This window comes from Helicoverpa armigera, chromosome 12 (assembly GCF_030705265.1).
Source record: "Helicoverpa armigera isolate CAAS_96S chromosome 12, ASM3070526v1, whole genome shotgun sequence".
Classification (NCBI taxonomy): Eukaryota; Metazoa; Arthropoda; class Insecta; order Lepidoptera; family Noctuidae; genus Helicoverpa; species Helicoverpa armigera.
This window is the reverse complement of record NC_087131.1, coordinates 6,157,242-6,181,231: the sequence shown is the minus strand read 5'-3', so window position 1 is coordinate 6,181,231 and position 23,990 is coordinate 6,157,242. Positions and strand designations below refer to the sequence as shown.

General features: G+C 33.8%; 2 protein-coding genes across 2 annotated transcripts in view; one reads left to right on the top strand and one right to left on the bottom strand.

Moving 5' to 3' along the window:
- The window catches only part of LOC110374604 (uncharacterized), a 143,794-nt gene that overhangs the window by 35,282 nt on the left and 84,522 nt on the right, over nt 1–23,990 (top strand). The gene's annotated exons all lie outside the window — the stretch shown is intronic.
- On the bottom strand, nt 849–22,680 carry LOC110374587 (uncharacterized). Its single transcript, XM_064037147.1, has 4 exons — nt 22,405–22,680; nt 6,665–7,728; nt 3,398–3,408; nt 849–2,445 (listed from the first exon to the last, which is right to left on the bottom strand). The coding sequence occupies exons 2-4, from the start codon at nt 7,726–7,728 to the stop codon at nt 2,084–2,086; spliced, it is 1,437 nt and encodes a 478-aa protein (XP_063893217.1). The 5' UTR covers nt 22,405–22,680; the 3' UTR covers nt 849–2,083.

The window sequence follows — 23,990 nt, the reverse complement described above, 5'->3', positions numbered from 1 at the left end:
TGTACAAAGATAAAATAATGGCTATAAATCATGGAGAAAGAAATGACTAGCGGAGGTGACATAACGGAAAATCGCCTAAGAAAGTAGTACGCTAAAATGCGGGTGACCGGGGAAGAGGAACGTACTGTTTTCATCCTCATACGCCTTCTGTAAACCTTAAATTTTTTGTAATACCAACATTCATGGATAGAGGCCTCAAAGAACCCAAACGCCTCGTTACTTTACTCCTAACTGATCGTTTTGGTCATGCATGACCACCGTACCTATGTAACCTAGAAGGCCTGGCTTACCTGCAATTTGGCATCTCCGCTCATCTTAATTACTCCATGCTATAAATACTCGAATACCGATATTCTAGACTGGTCTGGGGTGAGGGGAGGTTACTGGTTTTTTCCACGTGGAATTTCTGATAGTCTGTAGTGTTTATTTGTGTGGGTGACGTCAATTGACGGTCGCCTAGGAATATAGTGGCTCAATGTAGGTTAAGGGAGACAGCTAGCCTAACTAACCCTTGGGGGTATACTAATTTAATAATATGGGTGATATTATCTAGAAGCTCAAGGGCATGAAGGCATCTAGACTCTAGACCACGATAAGAAGAGTTTTCTGTGTTGATTAAGTTATCAAAATATTGGATGAATTCAAAATTTATAGTAGGACTAGTATGTTAAATAAAAGGGATATAAAGTATAATACATTTATATTATTGCAGCGATCACTTGTTGCCCCCAGCTATCTTGGCTCAGGGCCAAACAAGCTTTACTCGGTTTAAATTGTGTTTTATCTGAACCCAACTGCTTTTTTGGTCTTAAATAAAACTAGAGATAATTTTTCTTGTTTTTGTTTATTTAATTTTTTGTATAAATAGGCGCAGTTTGTTCTTTTTTGTTCTTATCTATTTTATTAATATATGCTTATAACTATAGGTAATTTGTACGAATATGCATTTAATAGTAATACCTATCACTGGAAGATTCGATCAAAGAGTAATTATCATCGGTTATAGAAAGTTATTGGGTATTTACGGTCACAAAAACAAAGTAATTATTAAGAAGATTATAGGTATGATGGGAATATTTTTTCTCATCCTATAATCTTCTTTATACAATAAATAATGGCAGTGGTGAGTACAAACTAGTCTGTGACGTCATGCTACAAAGCCGATCCTCTTACTGAGGGATTTTGTGGCCCTTTGGAATCTTGTTTCTACATAGAAATAAGTGTTTAAAATATATTCTGTAGTATGTCATGGTAAACATCGAATAATTCTCAGAAAAAATATTTTTAGTACCATACAAAACTAACTATCTTATAGAATAAATTATAATATTAGCCATTCTCGCAATTACGTATTATACTGATATCTCTAAGTTGAATGTTTATGCCGTTTTTTATAAGAGCAACATAATGCGTTTTCCTGATAACACCCAATTAGAGGAAATTTCATATTTCCCTATGAAATGAAATAAATAAAATATATTCACTGAAATCGATCCTGAACAATGTTATCGATTATAAACTTCCGTTGTTAGGTGTGAATTTAGTTAATTTAATGATTATAATGTACAAACAATAGCCACTTCTTAGCTCATTCTGACCCGAGATACGTTATCTCGCGTCTTACTTGAGCGGACACTTCATTAGTCCTACACAATAGCCCTAGGCCTAGGCATTCACGCACACATTAACACTACACAAACACTACCTTACTTACTATACGTATACACGGCAATTAGGCGAGACCACTTTCATACATTTTCTCTTAGCTATCTAGAACATAATTCAAACTTACAAAGTGTTTACGTAGCAATGAAAGCAATTTATTCGCGTAAGGCAATAGCCATATTTTGCTTACATAGAAGAAATATTTTTGCCACACGCTAAAAATGCATATTTATAATAATTGTAACAAGGTTTACGATAACAGCCTCGATAATACAAAAGAAAAACCCAATAAATAATGTTTCACTAGACGCGTCCTTTGTAGCGAAGAATTCAAAGGGCTATCAGATTAGGGCATTGAGTTTCGAAGCACGCTTTGGATAGTTGAGCACAGTCTTGCACTTATTTCACTCAAAACATTTTAATTTATTTGCTGGTAGAAACTCTTGGCTGCTTTCAAAGCGTCCAGTATAAATTTTTCATCACAAGGATTATCGTCGAAGAAGTAAGCTCCGCAATGGAGTGCTTCAGAGCACGACTCGTTAATTTGGTTATTCTTGCAGCAACCGAGGATTGCTCGAGCACATGGTGTTAATACTTTCGGTTGAGGAACATCTACTCCATGCCTCGCTTGTAAGATATATCTCAGTTCGTTGTAGGATAAACTGGCCGGAGGTTTAATAGTGCCATTACTGCCAATAGCGTTTTTGGTAACCTCGGGCCTGCAGATGGCTTGAGCAACCATCATTGTAGCTATGATCATTATTGTGTAGGTCGCCATTTCTGCAATAGAGTTAACAGTTATTGTAATTTCCATAAAAAAGGTATATCTATGTATCCTTGAGTGTCTGACTTCCAAAGTTAGACATCCTTACAGTTTAGGAAGTTATTTTTTTAATCTATTAAAATACAAAAGAGAAGGGATGTTGTATTTCCCTATTTCCATCACAGACAAAGAAATATCTTCTCCAAGTATGTAGAGAAGGTGAGCTACATTTTTGTGTCCGTAGAAGACATAGTCATAAAATATATTACATTATATAACTAAACTATGGAACCACGTGAGAATAAACGTGGTTTTGTGTAATAAATGCATTTGAGTCGTTTACAGACGCGGTTGGTTTTCCCAGAGCCGAGGACAACGAACGTTGTCGGTCGATACGGCCAACTTCCAACATAAACATGTCTATATTTGTTTCTTTAAAATGTTGGATCAAATGTTGGGCCTATTGGAACCTTTGAGGATATGAATGCAATGTCAAGGTCGTGAAGGCGTGACCGTTAGTTAGCCATTCACAAGCTGTTGTAAATATTACTCATGTGTAGTTTCTTAGAAAAAATATGCGGGGGTTTCACGGAGTATCTGATATTTGCGTACTATAGTTGCACAATGTACCGAAAAATTATAATTTATTGTTTTTAAGCCACTGTTAACGTAAAGCTTCCTTAAAAAAAGTAACTGTAGAGGCACGAACAGGCAGTTTTGCAACTATTTTTTATGTGGGAAAAATCGTGTGACCTACGTTTAACACTTGCGACTAAAATAACAATGTTCACAACAAAAAACATGTTTTCGGTGTATAACCTCAAAAATATTCGTTTAACAACAGCTTAGGTAAACGTTTTAGCAACTACGTGATGAAATCGCAAAAACGATTTAAAATTCTGATTAAACAGCTGATTTTAAAATGAAAATAATATTATTTCCATAAGAATACGATTAGTATTGACTTACCTAATTCCTTCCTGTGTATAAGTATTTTCCGTATTAATTTATAACACTGGTTTTAGTGTGGTTCCACTTGTTTACACGGTACGTGCTTCTCCGAGTTCACACCACTATCGTCTGAGGACAGTTTGTATTTATTAAGCTATATAAACATGGTATTTCTGCATACTCATTTTCCTTTCCGATATCTGGGGATGCGGGATTTCGATACCTAAAGCTAGCTTTATCTTGGAATTTGATGATGACGTATATGATGCTTTGGACTTCGGGTTATCACCATTTCTCGATATATTTTTATTGCTACTATATTAAGTAGGTACCTATTGGGTAAAACCCAGCTTTTTATGTAACAGTTGATTCATGTTCACCTATAATACTCGTATATGAGCGGTCAATAAATTTTAATGTCGCTGAATTTGATTTAATTAATTAACTAGTTAATAAATGTTTGGTTGTATTAACCAGTTTTTTTGTATCTTTTTTGTGATTGTGTCGTAGTTAATTTTGGTGAAATGTTAACATTTGGCGAATTCACCTTAGGTGGGTGAATACTACTACTAAATCTGCTAAGAAATGCTTCTCTAGTGTATCGTTTAAATATAACCGGACTGAAACTTATCTTTCTGAAAAGGTTAAATGAAAATGCAAGATCACTTAGTTATTAGGATCATATAGTTGTAATACTACAAGTTTATGTATACTGTGTCAATTACAAATCAAATATTTCTTTCTCAGTTTACATATTAGTGACATTTACGGCCAGTTTCTTCATCAAAAGTAAAAGTTAAAGTAATGTCTAAAGTAAAAGTAACGGTCAAATTCGTTTTTTCAAGGCTAAAGTGACAGCAAAACTAATAGAAAAATTGAATTTGACCGTTACTTTTACCTTAGACATTACTTTGACTTTTACTTTGGCTTTAACTTTTGATGAAGAAACTGGCTGTTACTGAGTTTTTAGTCTTACGAAACAAAATTTACCAGTGTAACTAACTGTCAAACGGATATTAGTAGCTAACCTTTGGGTATTCCTTATCGATAATTTATTTTGAAATTTTTGAAAGGATACGGGCGTTCGAAACTAGACTGTCGCGTAATTTACGTTGCGATTGCCTTGGAAAGTACTAAGTAATTTCGCAAAAGAAATCTATTTGCTTTTTTTTCTGTTTGTGTGTCTTAGTGGTTACAAGAAGAATTTCTTAGCAATAGGTTGGGTAAACTAAGCTTTGCTATATGATATTCCGTGATTTTGCATTAGATATGTCTAAACTAGTAGTAGTGTAGGAGATCTAGCTGGATAAGGTATTTGATGGTAATAACCTCTTGTACTAACTCGTATTAGCAAAGAAAGAGTATGTTATGGATACTTTAACTACTAATACCATTCAATGGCCAATTACAGTTATCTCCAGTAACAGACATAAGTAGGTACATATTGCCTTTATCAAAAATATTAATTTTAAACGATGACAATATGGTTTACAGATGATACCTTGATATGACACTTCAAAGGTACGATAATATCTTGAATACCTTTAAGTTAGTCGTATACATCGAACTGGTTGTCTGACCTCTCCAAGTAAGTTACCTCGGAAGCCTCAATCGGTTTAAATGAATCATCATCATTTTACTTACTGCTTGTAAGTACCTCTTGCACGATTTTTTTGAAAATTGGTTATGTGTCATAGTTAAGATTCATAATTTACCTAGAACATCGACTATCATTTTTCTAAAAACATCTTTTTACTTTCAAAATTGAACGCGAAAAGTTATAAAGTGGTCATAGTAAACACTTATTTTAAAAAAATATACGAGTGTCCGAATTGAGAACCTCTTTGGGAAGTCTTAAAATTCTCTTCTTGGGAAGTCCTTTTTACCTTTTATTAAAACCCACTTTTATTTGAAGATTTTTATTAAATCTGCATAATTATGCGTATTAGCATCATAGACTTTGATACAAAAACTTTGGACTCGGAATTTCCATTGTATTATTCCATTTCCCGACTTCGACCGATCATTACTCGCTTGGTATAATTATTACAGTATACTGATGTCATTAGCATCAATAGTATGAAGCCATCAACCACAGGATCACTCATGATGATCGTAATTAGAATCATAATAATTTTCCTGCCATTGTTTTCATACTAGCTACACATAATACTGTTTGCCAAAATCGTGTCCTCTGGACGACTTTGGAACAAATTCTGGCTACTGTATTTATTTTTGTGTGTCATTTGAATATAGGTACATGATCAGAGTGTTGGGCATTGAAAAAGAAGGGTTAGAAAAGAGTGCATGTAGCAGAGATGAGAATGTTGAGATGGATGTGTGGGGTTACCAGAATGGACAAAGTGAGGAATGAGTATATCAGAGGAAGCCTGAAATTAGCGCCAGTGACAGAAAAAATGAGAGGTCAGCGTTTGTCGTGGTATGGGCATGTGATTAGACCGTGTGAAACGCACGCTACAAAGAGTGTGCTAAGTATGAATATGGAAGGGTGGATAGGCAGAGGTAGAAAGAGGAAAAGATGGATTGATTGCCTGAAAGAAGACATGAAGCTGAAGTTAGTGGATTAAGAATGACGTCTGACAGAGAGGAATGGAAGAAAAAGACATGTTGCGCCGACCCCAAATGACTTGGGAACAGGGCAGGAAAATGATGATGTTTGTTTCACATAAGTTATACACCTGAAATTATTTTGTTCAAAATAGAATTTCATATAGAAAATACTTTTCTAAAAAATAAAACTAAGTTGTTACAGTCCATGATCACTTCATTTATTGTCACGTTCCCAGTTTTGTTACATACATAGATGATAGGAACATTGTTACTATCCTTACATTGTACTTGAATGAGTATAAAAATATATTTCGAGTATTTACATTTTGCCAGCACTGTACGATTTTTAATAACTACATTTAATTTCATGCAATAAAATAAGAAATACTTATTTTGTTACAAAACATTAAATAGTTTACTTTTCTTTAATAAAGCGTGTATTTCAATTAGTTTATCGTATTTATATATTTTCAGTTGATTAGATTCCACACAGTTTTTTTACAATGCGGTTTGGTTATTGACATTCGGAATATTTTATGAGACCTTATTTTCCTAGCCAAGTAACCAAGAGTTTGGTTGAAGCATATTTATTGCTATATCGCTAGCTTATACTAGCAACTTTCCTATATTACATTATAAATTACAGATTAAACTACGAGCTGAAAAGAAAAGCTTTGCAAAGGACTTCACTACAAATCCTTTATTTTTGAGCATCATCCTTTTCTTTGTCCATAGTAAGTCTGGAACCTCTCGATAACGCGTAGAATAAGACTTGGGTCACACGGGTTTCCGTAACCAGTGAGGTCGGGACAGCCCTGAACTGCGAAACAATCATAGGCTACTTGAGCCTGATGACAACAAGTTAGAATGGCACCATCACAGGGACTGGGAGGTGCTAAGCCCGATGGAGGTCTACCCTGCACTGAAGGTGGAATCGGAGGTCGTCTTGTCGTTTGTGGCATCATAGGCGAATTTCCGGGGCTAGCATCAGCTTGATTAGGCTGATTTTGATTGTTCGTACTATCGCTTTGCACAGTTCCATGGTCCACAGGAGGCGGTGGCCTCATAGGTCTATCCAATTTGATAGGATCAAACGAAATCGGTCTACTGAAATCTTCATCCTCATCTGAATCCGTTTCATTGATCACAAAACCCCAGTTCTGTCTCTCGTCTTCCATTACGGGCCAACGATTATTTACCGATGGTGCCGTACCGTTAGTTTGGGGTCTTACTGGTGTATTGGGTTGTGGCGTGCTCGGGTTACAATTACAGTCTCCTGAGGGAATAAACAGCACTGGATAGAATATAGGGAAGTGGGTCGGAGGTGGTATAGGTGGCTGCCTAACAGCATGAGCTATCTCTTGTATTCGTTTATGTATTTGCTCTAAAGGATCTTCTCCCCCATAGAAACTTGAGTTGGGGTTTTCGTCTCTTATATTGAGGCTGGGGTAAATTAATGGGTTAATGGGTGGAAATCCATATCCGTAAGGGTTGTACCATCTCTTTTGCCGTTGCGTTTCTGTCAAGTTTTCATCAATTTCGATCTCTTTTGGTTGTGAATCCAGTTTCGGTTCCGAATCAAGTTTTGGGTCTGCATCAAGTTTTGGGTTATCATCAAGTTTCGGTTCTGCTTCAAGTTTTGTCTCTGTTTGTTCTACTTCGGAGTCGGCATGTTCCACTTTGGCAATATCTTCCAACTTGCTGACGTCATTGGGAGCAGCATGGACGTATATTTGCAAGATGAGAATGCCAAGAACTACGTGGTGCAGCTTCGCCATCTGCAATGGAAGAACAGATAACATTATTTCTTCGGTCAACCAACTTTCGTAGTCAAAATAATATTATTTTCTATACTAATATTATAAAGAGGAAAACTTTGTTTGTTTGTTTGTAATGGATAAACTCAAAAACTACTGGACCGATTTTAAATATTCTTTTACCATTAGAAAGCTATATTATCTGCGAGTAACATAGGCTATATTCTATCCCGGTACGGGCAGTAGCTCCCACGGGACGCGGGTGAAACCGCCGGAAAACGGCTAGTAAATTATAAAATATTCAATACTCTTTCAGATTTTACGAACGTTTATCAGTCTAGTCTCCAATTAGTAAATGTAAAATTCTTGGTAGTCATCTCGAAAATGTTATAGTTATTTCATAGATATTAGAAAATTTTAATTAAAATCTGCTGTTTCACAAGATAACGATGCAATTATTTTGAAGTGCATTGCATTTTTATGAGAATTGGGTTATCTGATGGCTCTTATTACGCTAATGCTATTGTTTACCAGATATAATAAGTAGCTATGCAATAATAGTTGAATCCTTCCTAGTAAATTAAAGATGAGATATAAGCACGTGGATGTTTGAATAGTCATATTCATAATAATTTATTTAGGAGAAGTTGATTGACGAAATAACATGGAGTCAGTAACCTTTTAGATTTCACAATACGAAAAAACATTATGAGATGATAATAACCCAAACGTTATGTTGTTCCTTTACCAAAACAGGCAAATAAAACGTTTATGAAACCAAATCAAGCTATGTATTGTCTAAAATGTCTTCTATACTGTACGGACGTAGGTAGGTATAATGCCACAACAATCATCATTTCTTACAAAAGGTCTACTTTTAAATCTAGGTAAGCTTTCACTACAGCCTCAGAGTCTTAGAGTCGAAGTTTCAGACTATAGCTATTGTCTTCCATGTGACACCATTCCTATTCCCATTACTTATAGAAATGAGCTCGGTGAACATGACCAACTTATTAATACTTAGCACAACTTTTGTGTTCGCCGTTTCTAATTATCCAAATGCGTCGTTAGAAAGCTTTTCTCTCCAAAGGAGACATTTCTAATACTTCCACTAATCGGTGTGAAGTTAGTGCTATAAGTAGTATTAGGTATGTCTATACTAATATAATAAAAAGGATTTTTTGTTTGTACTCTAAAGGCTCCGAAACTACTGAACTGATTTGAAAATGTATTTCACAGTTAGGAAGCTACACTTTTCCCAAGTAGGTACATAATATATATGTATAACATAGGCTATATTTTATCCCGGTACTGAGAATAGGGTCTATGGGATGGGAATAAAACTGAGGGAAAACAACTAGTTTACTATACACACGTTTACTTGAAGTACGAAAACCTGTATATTAAGCAGGTTTGTGCGTATAATCGACGAAGGAAAATCTAAGACAGTTCATTGCCTTTCCCATCGTTATCTATGTGGATTCAAATGGAAATTTTCGATTCATTTAATGTTTACAGACGATTATTTGAGTTTATTCCCTTTTAGGTAGCGGCAAATTGTTCGATAATATTTCGGAAATTGATCAATTGTGAATGGTCTTGTATGAAAATCGATTCAGTTTTATTAACTGAAGTATAACATTTTGCATTTCTGATTGGTCATAATTTAGTGTTTAATGAGTTAATTACTGCATATCTAAGTACCTGTAGTTATGTACTAAGTATTATTGTGTTTTCGTACCAAACATGACATCATGAGGAAATAGAGAAAATAAATAGATATATTACAGCTGTTAATCAGTATAACTATGAAGCAAAATGCAACAATTGATAAGTCCTACAACTGCGTTCCATATTCATATCGAAAAAACCCTTGACGCATATAATTTGCAAATGTAAACAATAAAATTCGCCTGTTTCTGTCTTATCGAGCATAATTTACATTTCACAAAAGAACTTTGCACCAAATACCACGCGAAATAAACAATACAATTTTTCCTAATCATAAAAACTCACGATGTTTTTCGTCAGAATCGCGAAACCAACAATTTTCTAAGAAATACCCAGGTATGACTGACGTTGCAATTACGGAATTTGGTTTTAATTATAACTTCTTGACACGTTAGAACTAACTCTACTCAGCTCAGTTTTCTTTTAACTAAAACTGTGCTAGTTATAAGTACCGTTATCTAAACTAGGATGACTTGGAACAAGTTTTACACCTACCTCACTGCAGATTATAAGATCAGGTAATATTACTTAAACAACAAACTGTTTCAAGCGATTTCACGCGCATCATACTTCACTCAACTATTGACCTATTTTCTTAAGAAAATTAACGTAAGTAAATCTCATCGTTTTAAGTAATTTACCTAAAATTCACTGTATTTCAATATTAATTCTATAGACTATTTCGACAATTTGTCTAGAAGCGTCATTGCTCCTAAAGTGAACTTTGAGCAAAATGTAAAGGCTCCGTATTATTGATTATTGTATACCATTCAACCGCAGGCGCACCTTTAAAAAAAAACTTTTAAGTCAAACGGTTTTATCTTATGTGCACTGAAAACTAGAAAATAAAAAAATAGTTACTTACCTGCCAACCTACGTAGGTGGTCCCGGTCATATTAACCTAAAATAAAAACGTGGGGCCCATTAACTGTTGCTGTAGTACTTTCTTCTAGAGGTATAATAGGTGTGGATTGCATCGACTTACTATAATCGTAACTGGAGATTTTGACAATCAATAATCAGCCGTAGCGGCTTCACCAGCGAACGGCGAGCTCATGATCTACCAAAGTATAAAGATATGCTTTGCCATAGGTAGGATTTCAGAGGGGCCCCACGTTTTTATTTTAGGTTAATATGACCGGGACCACCTACGTAGGTTGGCAGGTAAGTAACTATTTTTTTATTTTCTAGTTTTCAGTGCACATAAGATAAAACCGTTTGACTTAAAAGTTTTTTTACCGATTTTTTATTTTCTAGTTTTTAGTATTTAATGAAAATGCCTACCGAATATTCCTCATTCTATCTAATTCATTTAGTGCATCATTATTACACGGTCTCTTACCTGATAATTTATTACAATCTAATTTTTTTTAAAGTCAATTTTTTTAACGACACCAAAAATCATCAAGTGACCCCTCCCTGGGTCAGCAGCGGTAAGTGCCAGACTCTTACTGACTAAAAATAGTTATGTTTCGTCGTAGGCCTTTTATTTACCAGGGCCACGGTAACTCTTTCGAACAATCCCGCAGCCCAGGCAGGCCTTGGCCCTGTTGGGCCCTGCTGGGGTTGCTAACAGTAGTCTACTTGTGTAGCCCTTTCATTTGATACCCATATTAAGGGGGTTGTGGAAAAATATGTAATCCGCCATTTTGTGCCGGCGGCCATATTAGATTTACAATGTTATTGATATTACTATATTGTATTGTCATCGGAATTAAAGGTGTATACAAAATTTCAGATTAATCGGTTGACAGGAAGAGGGTGTTTGAATTACTAAATTGGACCCAAGAATAAAACAAACGGGATGAGCTAAATAAAACCGTTTAAAAATTGTTCTCAGCCATTTGGTAGCGGCGGCCATCTTAGATTTCAATTTTGCATAGTAAATTGTATTCTACTTGTTGAGACCTTTCATTTAATACCCATGTTGATGGGATTGATAAAACCTAAGTTATCCGCCATTTTGTAGAGGCCGCCATCTTGGATTTGAATTTTATATAGTACATTGTATTCTACTGGTTGAGCACTTTCATTTGATACCCACATTGACGGGATTGATAAAACCTACGTTATCCGCCATTTTGTACCGGCGGCCATCTTGGATTTGCAATGTTATTGATATTACTATATTGTATTGTCATCGGAAATAAAGGTGTGTACCAAATTTCAGATCAATCTGACAACAGGAAGGCACTGAAATTTCAATTTCTAAATTTGACCCAAGAATGAATAAATAATAAAACAAACAGGGTGAGCTAAATAAAACCGTTTAATAAAACCGTTTAATAAAAAGTATAGACTAATGGCCGTTTCCAATATTCTATCTATCTTTTTTTTTTGCTTCCTAGAAATACGACTTTGACATAACTTGTATCGCACTAATATCAAATCCCTATCTATAGTATGAATATTGGGAATGGCCGGTGTGTGCACATAACCTTTCTGTATTGTGTGTGTATTCAATCCTATTTGTGTGCTCAGCTCAACCAGTTACAGAATAATCAAAGTGTCTTATACGACGACTAAAATAAATTGCTTTATCATAGATGACGAGGAAAAAACGGAGATCACTGGCTTTTGTGTTATTTGAATAGGTATGTCAATAAATTAATATTTTGTATGAATCTTGACGTCAACACGATTTGTATTAGGTAAGGTTAAGGTTCGTAGCTTAAGTTATACCATAGTGTTTTTAATAGACATTTTCAGAAATTAATTTAATAATTCTGAAATTAATAGAATTATTTAATTACGATGGTGATTATACAAACTTCGCGTGTTGAAAGGATTCAATTTAAACTTGAATGTCGTTTGTTTCTTATGCGAATATTTCTCGCGGTGTTACGAAGTTGCCATCAAAAACAAATTAAACACGAATTATAGCGATTCAATGTATGTACCTACTAGTATATGTATAAAGTTTAAAGACTTCACATGCTCAAATCATTATCAATGTTCTTTTAGCCAGCAAACTTTATATTAGTGCTTCTAACCTTAATACCAAAATAATGTCAGATGAATGACATTAAGTACGATTGTATTAGGTACTAACACATGTTACTGAGTATCTACCATTGTACCTATTACTTTAAAGCCATAAATCTTATATAGAACTTTCAAAATGCAAATAAACAAATATAAAATAACAAAGGTACCATCTTTCTGCACTTCGCTGTTTATGAAGTTTTCATATGACCTATTTCAATTTTCAATTCTAATAGTAACATGAATTCTCTCTTATTTGCTAACTAGTTTTGTAAACGGATAATTTATTTTACACGAATGTTACACATCATTTGCAATGTTCAACATCAACTATTGAAATACGAAATACATTTTGAAACATTATACAAAGCCTTCCTCCGAGAATAAATTACAGAGAACTGATTAAGTTTATGTAATGCTGGTAAATAGTAAGTATGTATTGTATTGCATATACAAATTCTCTATGCATCTAATACGGTTAGGTTAATCATTCAAAGCATATATTATTGTAGAGGTTTTGTCACAGTGCCTTTTTATTAGATTTCAGGCTTCAATATAGATCTATCTGATGAGGCAGTCGGTCCATTTATAATCAATCTTAGCTCTCCATATCAAATGTCTAATTACATATTAGAACAAACAATAGTGTAGGTACTTAAGATATCATCATCTCTAAGATAGTCACAGCCAAAAAAGCGTGGTACCATTGTGAATTCGCTTCGAACCATTAATTGTTCCTTATAAGAATTTGGTATAAAAACCGCGGCCATTGAATTCAATACGGCCAAACAGCCGAACCAAATGACTTTAGCACGACAATCATGGGTGTATTCGTGAGTCATTGTAATGCGTTTCCATGTAGGTACTTATGGGGTAACTAATAATGGCGCAGTATCGCAAAAGTCATGGAAATCGTGATCCGAAGAGATAAACGGTGAACGAGAAGGAAGGATCTTGTTAGTCGTGTTTGTATGTTTTAGGAGAGCAATTCGGACAACTCATTGATGTTTTCAGTGTATGAGTGAAAATTTTGATAGTGCTTATAGGTATAACAATGATACTTCAGATACTTGATTACAGAAAAAAAGCAATACTTAGCTAGAGGATAGCAGCTCGTGATGCTACTTTATTTTCTGCTGAAAGACCGCAACCCTAACATTTGAGTGTCTGGGTAATTAAATAACCTTATAATATTTAAGAAGAAACCACAAATATTTAACCACACAGTTCACATAGTACACACTAGTAGGTACGCCATTACAGTTCTCTAAGGTATGAGGTAATTTCTCACAGAGCGACGTTAAATTCATCGCATTAATACCACATGCTGTACGAACGACAACCTTGATTTTGACTAAGATTCTCCTCACAACTTTGAGGCAAAAGGGCACGTTGTGGTAATAGCATGTCGGCGTATTAATGAGACGACCTATACGGTAGTGCTTGCCTGTAGCCAAACTACCGCAAGTCCCGGAAGCTAATCAGTGTAAACTAAATACTCGCTAGGTCCAACAGACTTGTCAAAGCAGCACTTTTAGCAACATTGAACTTTTTTGCTCGTATTTAAAAACGACCTTTATACATTTGGACTAAATCGTTAGGTTTATAGTAGGTAACTACCCGAATTGCAGATTTTTAGTCGGCTGATAGTGGGTTTGGGCTCCTAAATCAGTATGAAGATGTATGGTAGTACACAAATTATCGGGTATTTAGCCGGTATCAGACCGACTGAAAACTGATTGGAATCAAGATTTCCAAAAAAACAATTGACAAGCATTGGGCATTTCACAACTTTCGGCCGACTATCAAGTATGCAGTGTGTTAAACACACTCTACATTCTTCTTCTCTTACCATCTTGTAGTTATAGTTATATCTTGTAGATCTTGTAGTTAATAAAAATACATAAGTAATATTTTGTAACGTTTGCATTTAGCCTCTGCCATAACCCATACCTAAAAAACCGTGATTAATATATACCTATGTGATTACATAATAATCTAACGTCAGCTTATGTCTACTTAAAGGTACGTACTCGTAATTCACAATTAACTGCTCCTACCTTATTTATACTATCCGTGCCTAACGATGAATCAATGATCAGAGCAACATCGGCCTTCGAATATTAGCATTGTTTATAAGACAGCCACTTATTATTTATAACTAGCAGAATAGCAACCCGCAGTCTAGAAGTTGGTAATTAATACACCCGTGCATCGGAGAGCACGTTAATGTCTGTCTTGCGCCTGATCTCTCTCCGGTCGTGTCGGATTGCCGTCCCATCGGGCTATGAGAGTGAATAATAGTGAGTGCACTTGTGTCTGCGCAAATGCTCGTGCACTATAATATGTCCTGCGCATCTGGCTGATCTCCTTATATGAGAACAGCCGCCGTGGCTGAAGTCGGCCTTGGACGAAGTTAGAATAGAACTGGGGAGGATTAATTACTGTATATCCATTAAGTGCTGTAATACAAATGCAATGCAGCGTGCTAATGTCTGACAGATTGATTAAAAATCGTGCATAGCTTTTGAAAGTCGTTTTGAAAATTTAATTAAAATTAATGCATTGGTGGACCTTTAGATGTGTAGTGTGTTGTAAAGAGCAATTTGTGTCTTTATTTGAACCGAAAATGTGATATTTAATGACTGAAATATGAAGAATTGTGTAAGTGCACATTATTCTCTATACAGAAGCAACATTGGTTAATTTAGGTTTCACACTAGTGACTCTTCTTTCTCAAACTTTGACCGCAAAACATTTATGAATTGTACTAAAATACTCGTATATTCTGGTTTGAATCCAATTAATACACGCAAAATTAAAATAAAACATAAAAAATATAATCTTAATACCTTAGCAAACAAAAATATCATAGATCTGTTATAGGTACCTAGTATTAATACGTGCTTACGTTGGTATATGTATTTTTGTATTCGTCAAGAATCCTTTTGGGTACATTCGATGTACTTGACAATTCAATGAAATATTGCAAATGTTAGCACATTATACGAATATGTTAAGAGCTGTAATTAAGTCTCTATTAAAACAACTAAAGATTCGCTTCGCGCTATGAATACTAACTACAGGTTTACCTTCAGTGAGTCGTAACATAACAATAAACTTTAACGTAAAACCAATAAGTAATTTTGACTCAAAAATCCTACAATCTTGTAGAATTACCAAACGGTTTTTTGGTGATTTTGCCTACGCATAAAATTGAAGCTAATGACCTTAAGGCCTTAATTTTTTTTTTTGGGATTGCGTCACCTATATGATATTTACTTACATCAACTATCATAAAATTAACAGTATCTTAATGCTAAAGTTAATTACAAAACACAAATGGCACATAAATGTTACGTTCATGAATTTAATTAGGTATACGTTATTATAACTAACTTTTCTTAGTTGAAATTACTAGGGATTTGTTCTATATCACATTTGTTGCTGGCTGTCTGCAGACGAAGGCACGATTTCAGTATCAACTTAATATAAAACGCGCCCAAACTTTAAACGCAATTTGTTTTGTAGTTTGTAACTCGAAGGAAGCCTTTCCTTGTCCCCCGAGGATTAGTTTTGTACGAACCCTGCCACTCACTATACCATTTAGTTTATTAACTCTTCAGACCATTTTAAAGAAAAAAAGAGAAACTCCTTCTCTCTTGATAATGCCAGCTTAAGATCGTTATGTCCCTTTCAGACATATATAGTAGAATTTAGTATTGTTCTTTGATAGGAATTAATTCTTATTTTACGTAATTGAACATACCTAATTACGCCGTTTTTTTGTGTGCATTTACTTAGAAAGTTTATCATTACCATGTTGATTTCTGGCACTTACGTAAATGTTACTTGTTAAGTATGCCTCTAAGACGTGGACATAATTCATTTCATATAAGCATGCAAGTATTAAAAGTACGGGGTACCTATTATAGGTATACATTTTCACACAACATCATTGTTTAATTGCTTCAAATTATGTCTTGTCAATTTCGTTTTATCTTGCCGTTTTAATAGGCTTATTAACTTTTGGAATTTTTTTGGAAACCAGGCAGTGATCGTAGGCATATTTTTTGTTTCTCTTTAGTAATAAGAGCAGAGTTTGTAATTAAAGAGTTTTTAACGTAATAGGGCCTCAACTTTTTAGGACATCTCGTAGTCATGTCGATTTGTAAAGCTATTCCGATTCTCTGAATATATTCTTATATCTTGACTATGTGTTCTAAAATATTTAGTTTTCTCAATCAAAATTGTGAAGTCACTGTTCTAAATTGCGTGTGAATATGAAGTCAGACAATGCAATGTGCAATTCTGTAACAAATTGTTTTGCTACAAATAATTGCTGTGTTTATATTGTATGAGCAGTTATGAAGTGGTATCATACTGCTCGGGGATCAATGCACGATACATGACGCGAATGCTAATTGAGATGACGTGATCACAAACAAAGACCAACGTGGTCTATTGTTTTTAGGTGCAAATTATCAAAACGTTATTGTGATAACTACATTATAATCGATTCGTTTTTGTTTCGTGTGACGTAAGCTCTGAAGATTTCCCGGTTGGTCTTCAACAAACATTGTAAACGTGTTAATTGTATCGACAATTCCATGATGATTGTACAGGATGTGTGTCATTAACATCGAAATAAATTATCTAGATGAATCGTTCTTCATATCCGGTTCCTTAATTTTTTATTAAAATAAAAAGGTCTTTATCAAGTTAATCTTCTAATCTTTCCGTCTTGCGGATACGCGGACGTCGCGGTTAATGCACACAAATGCATTTGCGCATAAGAATAATAAATATTATCGTTTAGCCTTATCTTTAATGTTTCTTTAACCAATTGTATTAAAAACTATTTTTAACTATTCCTATAAAAATATTTCTTTATTATATCTACAAATCTGCACTTATATATATATTTTATCAAAATATTATGTGTGCACCGCTGATACCTACCATTAAACCATTTAGATTTAGATAATTCTTGTAGCATCAATTTGAAGCATACATCAGGTTAGCTGTCCTAATATTTTGATCTTGTTTTTTATTGGCCTGACCTGACTGGACCGTTTCTGTTATGCAGTTTTAAAACACATGGCTATAAGTACCTATAAGGATAGTAATTATAAGAATTCATGCTTAAAAATTATTGGAAAGGCCAGTTGTTAGATTATATCTATTGAAACTTTCAAAGACAAGGTCTGAAATAAAACTTGATATTCGGATAATAATTATATAAAGCATTTATAGACGTAAGCTTAAATTAGATATCTATTTTTAGTCTTGCAAGTGCAAGTAAATCAACTGAAATAAGACTCGTTGCTTACATGTTTATTATTTATTGAACTTCAGTGCATTTTAGCCTTGCTTGATTATGAATCAAAATTTATAATTAAAGTCAATGTCAAAGACAAATAATAACACAGGATCATAAGTACGACTAACTAGGTATTCTACTGTTACTTCAATAGATACCTTCAATAGACCTACTCATTTTGTAGTAAATTAATTTTCATGTATGAATTTTCCGCCTCGAGAAATCGACCAAAACTTTTAGAATTCTGCAAATCCCGAAAGCATTCGATAGCCGAAAAATTACCAATTACTAAAAATTAAAATAAGAAGGATAGGGGCCCCAACATTATGCTGAATTACTAAATCCTATTTAATTGCAAAAAAAAGCAGTTACAAAAGTAACAATTTTTTTTTTTAAATCACACAAAATACGTTTTTAGTCTCAATATGCAAAATATTATAAAAATCAATCACCTAAAGTTTTGAGTCAGCTACCTGATAACTTAATAAACACCAATTTGTCGACAAAATCGATCGTGACGAGAAATAACACATATACCGGTTTTTCAAACCAGTTTTTTTAGGAAGACATTTAAGTGTTATATATGCGTTATTATGTTAATTACATTCCTACATACGTATGTAGTTTGTTGCTAATCTTGTTAAAGTTACTTTACAAATACCGACTTAGATTGACTGGTTAAAGAAGTATGTATATATGTATTTTTAAATCCTTTAATGTTTTAACTGATCATGAATTTTATATTTTTTCAATATACAATCACGATTTAGCAATAATTATAATTGATCGATCGATCAATAGCTGATAGAGCATCATGAAATCATGCCCCCCGCGATTTGAAGTAGGAAGGTACCTACTGCCGTATCTACTGATTCATCATGCATGATATTCGCGCTCTTGGCTGTCTATCAAGGTTCGTGCATACATAACCCTATGTTACTTCTAACACTTCTGACCTTCAGTACTAACCACGAACACGTGCTGTTGTAATTGGTACTACCTAACGTATTTTTTCCTTTCCTTTTTCTTGCGTCTTTATCAGAATAAAACGGTTTTCTTCGAGGTTTTGGTAGTTTTTCCAAAATAATTAAGGAAAGAAGGCGTAGAACCGTATCACACACCTGGGGACTGTGATAACCGGATGTTTTGAATCACGTTAAAAATATTGTTCATCTTCATTGCGTGCATAAGCTTATTCACTTTTTAAATCAGCACATCTAAAGATTATTGCCAATTGACCCTTGACCTGTGAATTATATGTAATCTCCATCGAGTCCCGAGAACTCGTAGTTAGAGTGGATGATGATTTTTCAACTATATTACGTACAAACTTATTTTAAACAGTGGTAGATAGTTAAGTATCGAAGATATCATCAGATATAATATCAGAAGATATTTCTACTTCTATGTTTCTAACTTACCTGTCAATGATAAATCGACAGTCAATTTTGAAATATTTCTTCGCATACTTATAGACATACATTATTTACATAATAATGTGTACAATGCCTACTTCGAGGATTTCATTTCACAAAACATTTGTTATTAAGGTCATAATGCCGTTACTGGTAACATTAGAATGCCTGAAGGTAATAGTATGTTAGAATAGCAATTAGGTGAATCCACTGTGCAATAACAACATGGTTAAACAATAAACATACAATTATGAATGTAGTCCTAAGTAGATAACAGTAAGATAGGAATATATTAGTAGGTAAACCTTAAAGAAGTATTTGTAGATATTTAAATAAAACTACTTTTACGGATTTTATCGCGGTTATATTAATATTATTTAATCCCGACGTTTCGGATCCTTTACAGCATCCATGGTCACGGGCGGGTTTGTCAATAATAATCAACATAATGTAGGGTAGCTGTTTGTAACTAATATATCAAGACGACCAACACCTTAGTCTGCCCGTGACCATGGATGCTGTAAAGGATCCGAAACGTCGGGATTAAATAATATTAATATAACCGCGATAAAATCCGTAAAAGTAGTTTTATTTAAATGTCTAATATTCGCGTAAGTGTCAGAAATCAATAAGTATTTGTAGGTTTGTGTCGTCTTAATAGAAGCCTTTTTGAGAACGGTATCAATGTACTTCAGGCCGCAAGAAATATCCAGTATGGTTGATAGAAAGCTATTGTGTTCCATGTAAGGTTAATTTGTATTTTATTTCTTTGGTCAGTTTTTTAAGTTTTTTCTAAGATTTTAGTGAGAGGCAAGTTAAAATAAGGACATGACTAGGTACATCCATAGATACCTACATCCATTTCTTAGATTGGAACATTTTTCTATACCACATTTATTTTTCCGAGAAATATGTGACCAATATACTTAATTCGTTAGGCTCCACATTTTTTTTAAATACGTTCTAATCACCATAACTTTGGGATTCTACAGAATCCATCAAAATATATTAGCGCCATGGTAAATATTCATGAGATTTTTATTTCATTTTACGCCAATTGCCTGACAATTTCGAAGATTCGAACAATAAAATCGTTTCGCATGCCACCATCTTGTATTTTGGATTTCGAAACTTGATTATCATACTGGTATTTGAATTCGGAGCATCGGCCTTTTGGGAGAGGCCTTTTGAAGAGGTTTAGAATTCGTGACCAAGATATTATTACGATGTCCTTGGGGTACCGGATTGATGCTGTTGTGCATCGACACTGATGTTTATAAATAAAAAATATTTAAAAAAGGCAATCCTTATATTGTAAACACTTACTGGAAATGAATTCGAAATCTTTGTTGTTTTCCAAAAACATTGATACATTTTCTTTTACCACGTTCCAGTCATGAGCCATAATTATGATTATGATACTATAATTTTTGTGTTAATGTTACTTACAGGTATAGCAGCTGTTTTTAAATTTAATTAATCTTGTTATCATGTTCTATGAAAACTGTAGACAGGTTTGACTATTTGGTTCTAATGACCCATAAATCTACCAGCCTAATGTTGATCTGCTCAACCTTGTAGCCTCAATAAATGATACTACAATAAAAAACGTATCAAGGACGATTTTTGTATCAGATGTGCGTCTGTTATTCAATCTCCACATATATTTGAATGCTACCTATTTACTCGGCTTAGTAGTTTGCAAATTTAATACTGTCTCGAATGATGAAAAGGAATAAACTAAGAGGAAAATGGTCTCATACCTACTTGTGAAGGTAAATGAGTTTCTGCTTTGTGCATTGATAATTGACTTAATATGTAATACTACGTATGTTAGAGAAATATCGGAATAAATGTATCTGCAATTTGCTTGTACATAATAAGGACCCACACTATTTTCTGTGTATTTAAAATACCCTATTATATCGAAAGATATTTACATGTATATAAATATACACATATTTATATGCATGCTTTTCTTTGTTGCATAGCAGCATTTTATCAATATGTATTTACTTCATTATCTACGATCCAATATAAGTTACAAAGGACACCATTAGCATAAAAGATTCAATGAACGAGGAACAAGATAATTCAAAACCGTCTTGTTGGTAATCTCCGTCATTAAACAAGTATTATTTATAGGGATTTATTTTTAGTATTAAACGCAAATATTATTTATCGAGTTAAGATTGTATGCTTAAAATAGTATACAGCAGTCGCTTTTCTTTGTCATTTTAATAATTGGTAGTAAAGTGGCAATGCACGACGAATATTTGCACGTATTGTTATTAACACAAAATTGTACATAATGTTAATATTATGTTAGTTAGTTAGTTACAGCCTATTTATCGTCCCACTGCTGGGCACAGGCCTCCTCTCACACGGAGAAGGATTGAGCATTAATATTATGTATTCATAGGTCATTATGTAAGCTGTATTAGAAAACAATATAGTAGCTGTAAGTACCTAGTCAATAATGCATAAAACAAAATTATATTCCACGATAGCTATAATCATAAAGTGAGTTGTACAAAAATAATGAAACAAAACTTAAATTAAATTACTGTAATCAAATAAATCAATGACTAGTTAAGCTTAATGTTTACTTTCAAGGTCCTCAAAAATAAGTACTTAACCTAATTAACTAAGTCTAGGTTTTAAAGACGTCTCTCTTAAACCTTGATTATAGTTTGCTGAAGTTGATAACGATATAAAAAAATGGGTCAGTTAATTCTTAATTATACAAGTAAGAAAGTAATTTTACCTTGTGTTTTGATATTTAAATCTTGCCTATATGATAACATAAGTACACATTTACCACAAGGTTAGATAATATAATATATTAGTTCAAAAATTGTTATAAAGATATTCTTCTTAGTTACATATCTGTAACATAGTATGATTATCTTAACAGTGTTTTGAAAGATTCTCTATATTAAATTTAAAAAATCTTCCACACGTGGTGAAAGTGAATAATTTTTAATCAAACTTGCTATTTAAATCCAAAAATCATAAACGTGTTTTATTTTACACGTCTCGTTGCCGTACACAATAATTTATTATTAGGTACATGATAAAACCTGTAACTGTAATTTACTGCAGTGAGTAACAATGTGTTACTCACTGAGTATTGACCTGTTGGTATTATATATTATATAAGGTAAACAAAATCTATTTATAACACAAAACTCCATGTTATTCCATCGTACGAGCTACTGATAAATCTTAACAAATTCTCACCTTAACTCCAAGAAATCCGAATTACAGTAGTATTTAATCACGTTAGCACTTTCACACAATAATAATAGAATTTCCTTGATTTCGTTATGTCATGTTCACGATTCGATCACAATGCGAATGTTTAGACGAGCAGGCGGCGCGCCGACGTAGGGTTGTATGCGACTGGCGCCGAAGATACAGCAAGAGTGGTTTATAGAGGTACGAAAACGTCTGGTGCCCATCACGACGCCACCTCCACACTGGTGACTAGCGGCTTCTAACACCGTTACTTACGTCCGTGGGAGATTATACTTATTCTTTAGATTTATGTGTATTTTTTTCTCAATAGTGCACGCTAGTTTGTGTGATTGAGGCGCGAAATTGTTACTTGATAACCCTTCAACTGCAGTGGAGATAAACAATCAATACAATTGTTAACCATACATCTGTTTTGGTTCAGATTTTGATAGACGTGACAATTTGTATAGGTACATCTTCATGCCGCAGCCTCTATTGCTTCTTATAACTATTTTGTTATTTTCAGATTTCGATTTTACATTTTGATATAAAATTAATAAGAGTTTCGCAAACTTTTAAGAAGATACACACAATACGTGTACAAAAATTATAGCTCTTCCTTCAATGACCTATAATGTCAATAGGTTTATATTTAATCTACCTAATGTAAATAATATTATCTTCACTTTAGGAAAAACACGCGGAATTTAATTTAAACAATTTTATTACTCCTATCAGATATTCAAACATATTTCTTAGCTATTTTCCTGTTACATACCTACTACCTACTACGAATATATTATCAATCATCACATATTTTTTATTCTAATAATAATTTTATATCTATCTGTATTTAATGTCGTTCTTTCAGTCATTAAAGCAAAATCAGTGCAATTCACTCGGAATTTATTTCTTTTAACTACAGAAATATTAATTTAAAACAGAAAGTTTTTTTGAGAAGTGATTCTGAGCTGTTCAGAACTCCTGTTTCTATGCAAACCTTTGTGGTGACCGGGTTTCGCTTGTGGTTAGCGAAGTAACTTGTCCATATAATGGTTACCTACCGTACTGTCCCATTCTATGCTTTCACTTAACAATATGAACTACACATGGCACTTTCTTATGACTCATATGCATTTCTCAAAACTGAATTTTAATGTGGTGTGGAGAGAAATTGGACCCAAATTTCCCCAAGATATGGATAAAACCATGGAATGTAGTAAGGTACCTACCTCCGTGGCGCATGTGTTCCCGACAAATCACAAAAAAAGAAAATTTTATTTTAGTAGGCTGTAAGACTTTAATTGATACAATACGTCTCCGTATAACTAATGTAATTTTATATCATAATCTTAAACCTCTCAATGTCACATAGATCATGAAAAAATAGCAACTAACGATATTAAACCTTAATGCAGGATAAAAAAGAAAAAAAGATAATGATTTCTAACCGACTAGAAGCGATAGCAATTGTCTACATAACATCCGGAGTCGTTAGCAGTCATTATTATAGTTCATTGCAACCATTAAGCATTTTTATGATGAGTGGAGTCCTGTCTTACTCAGTATAAAGCTATCTTAAGCGCCTT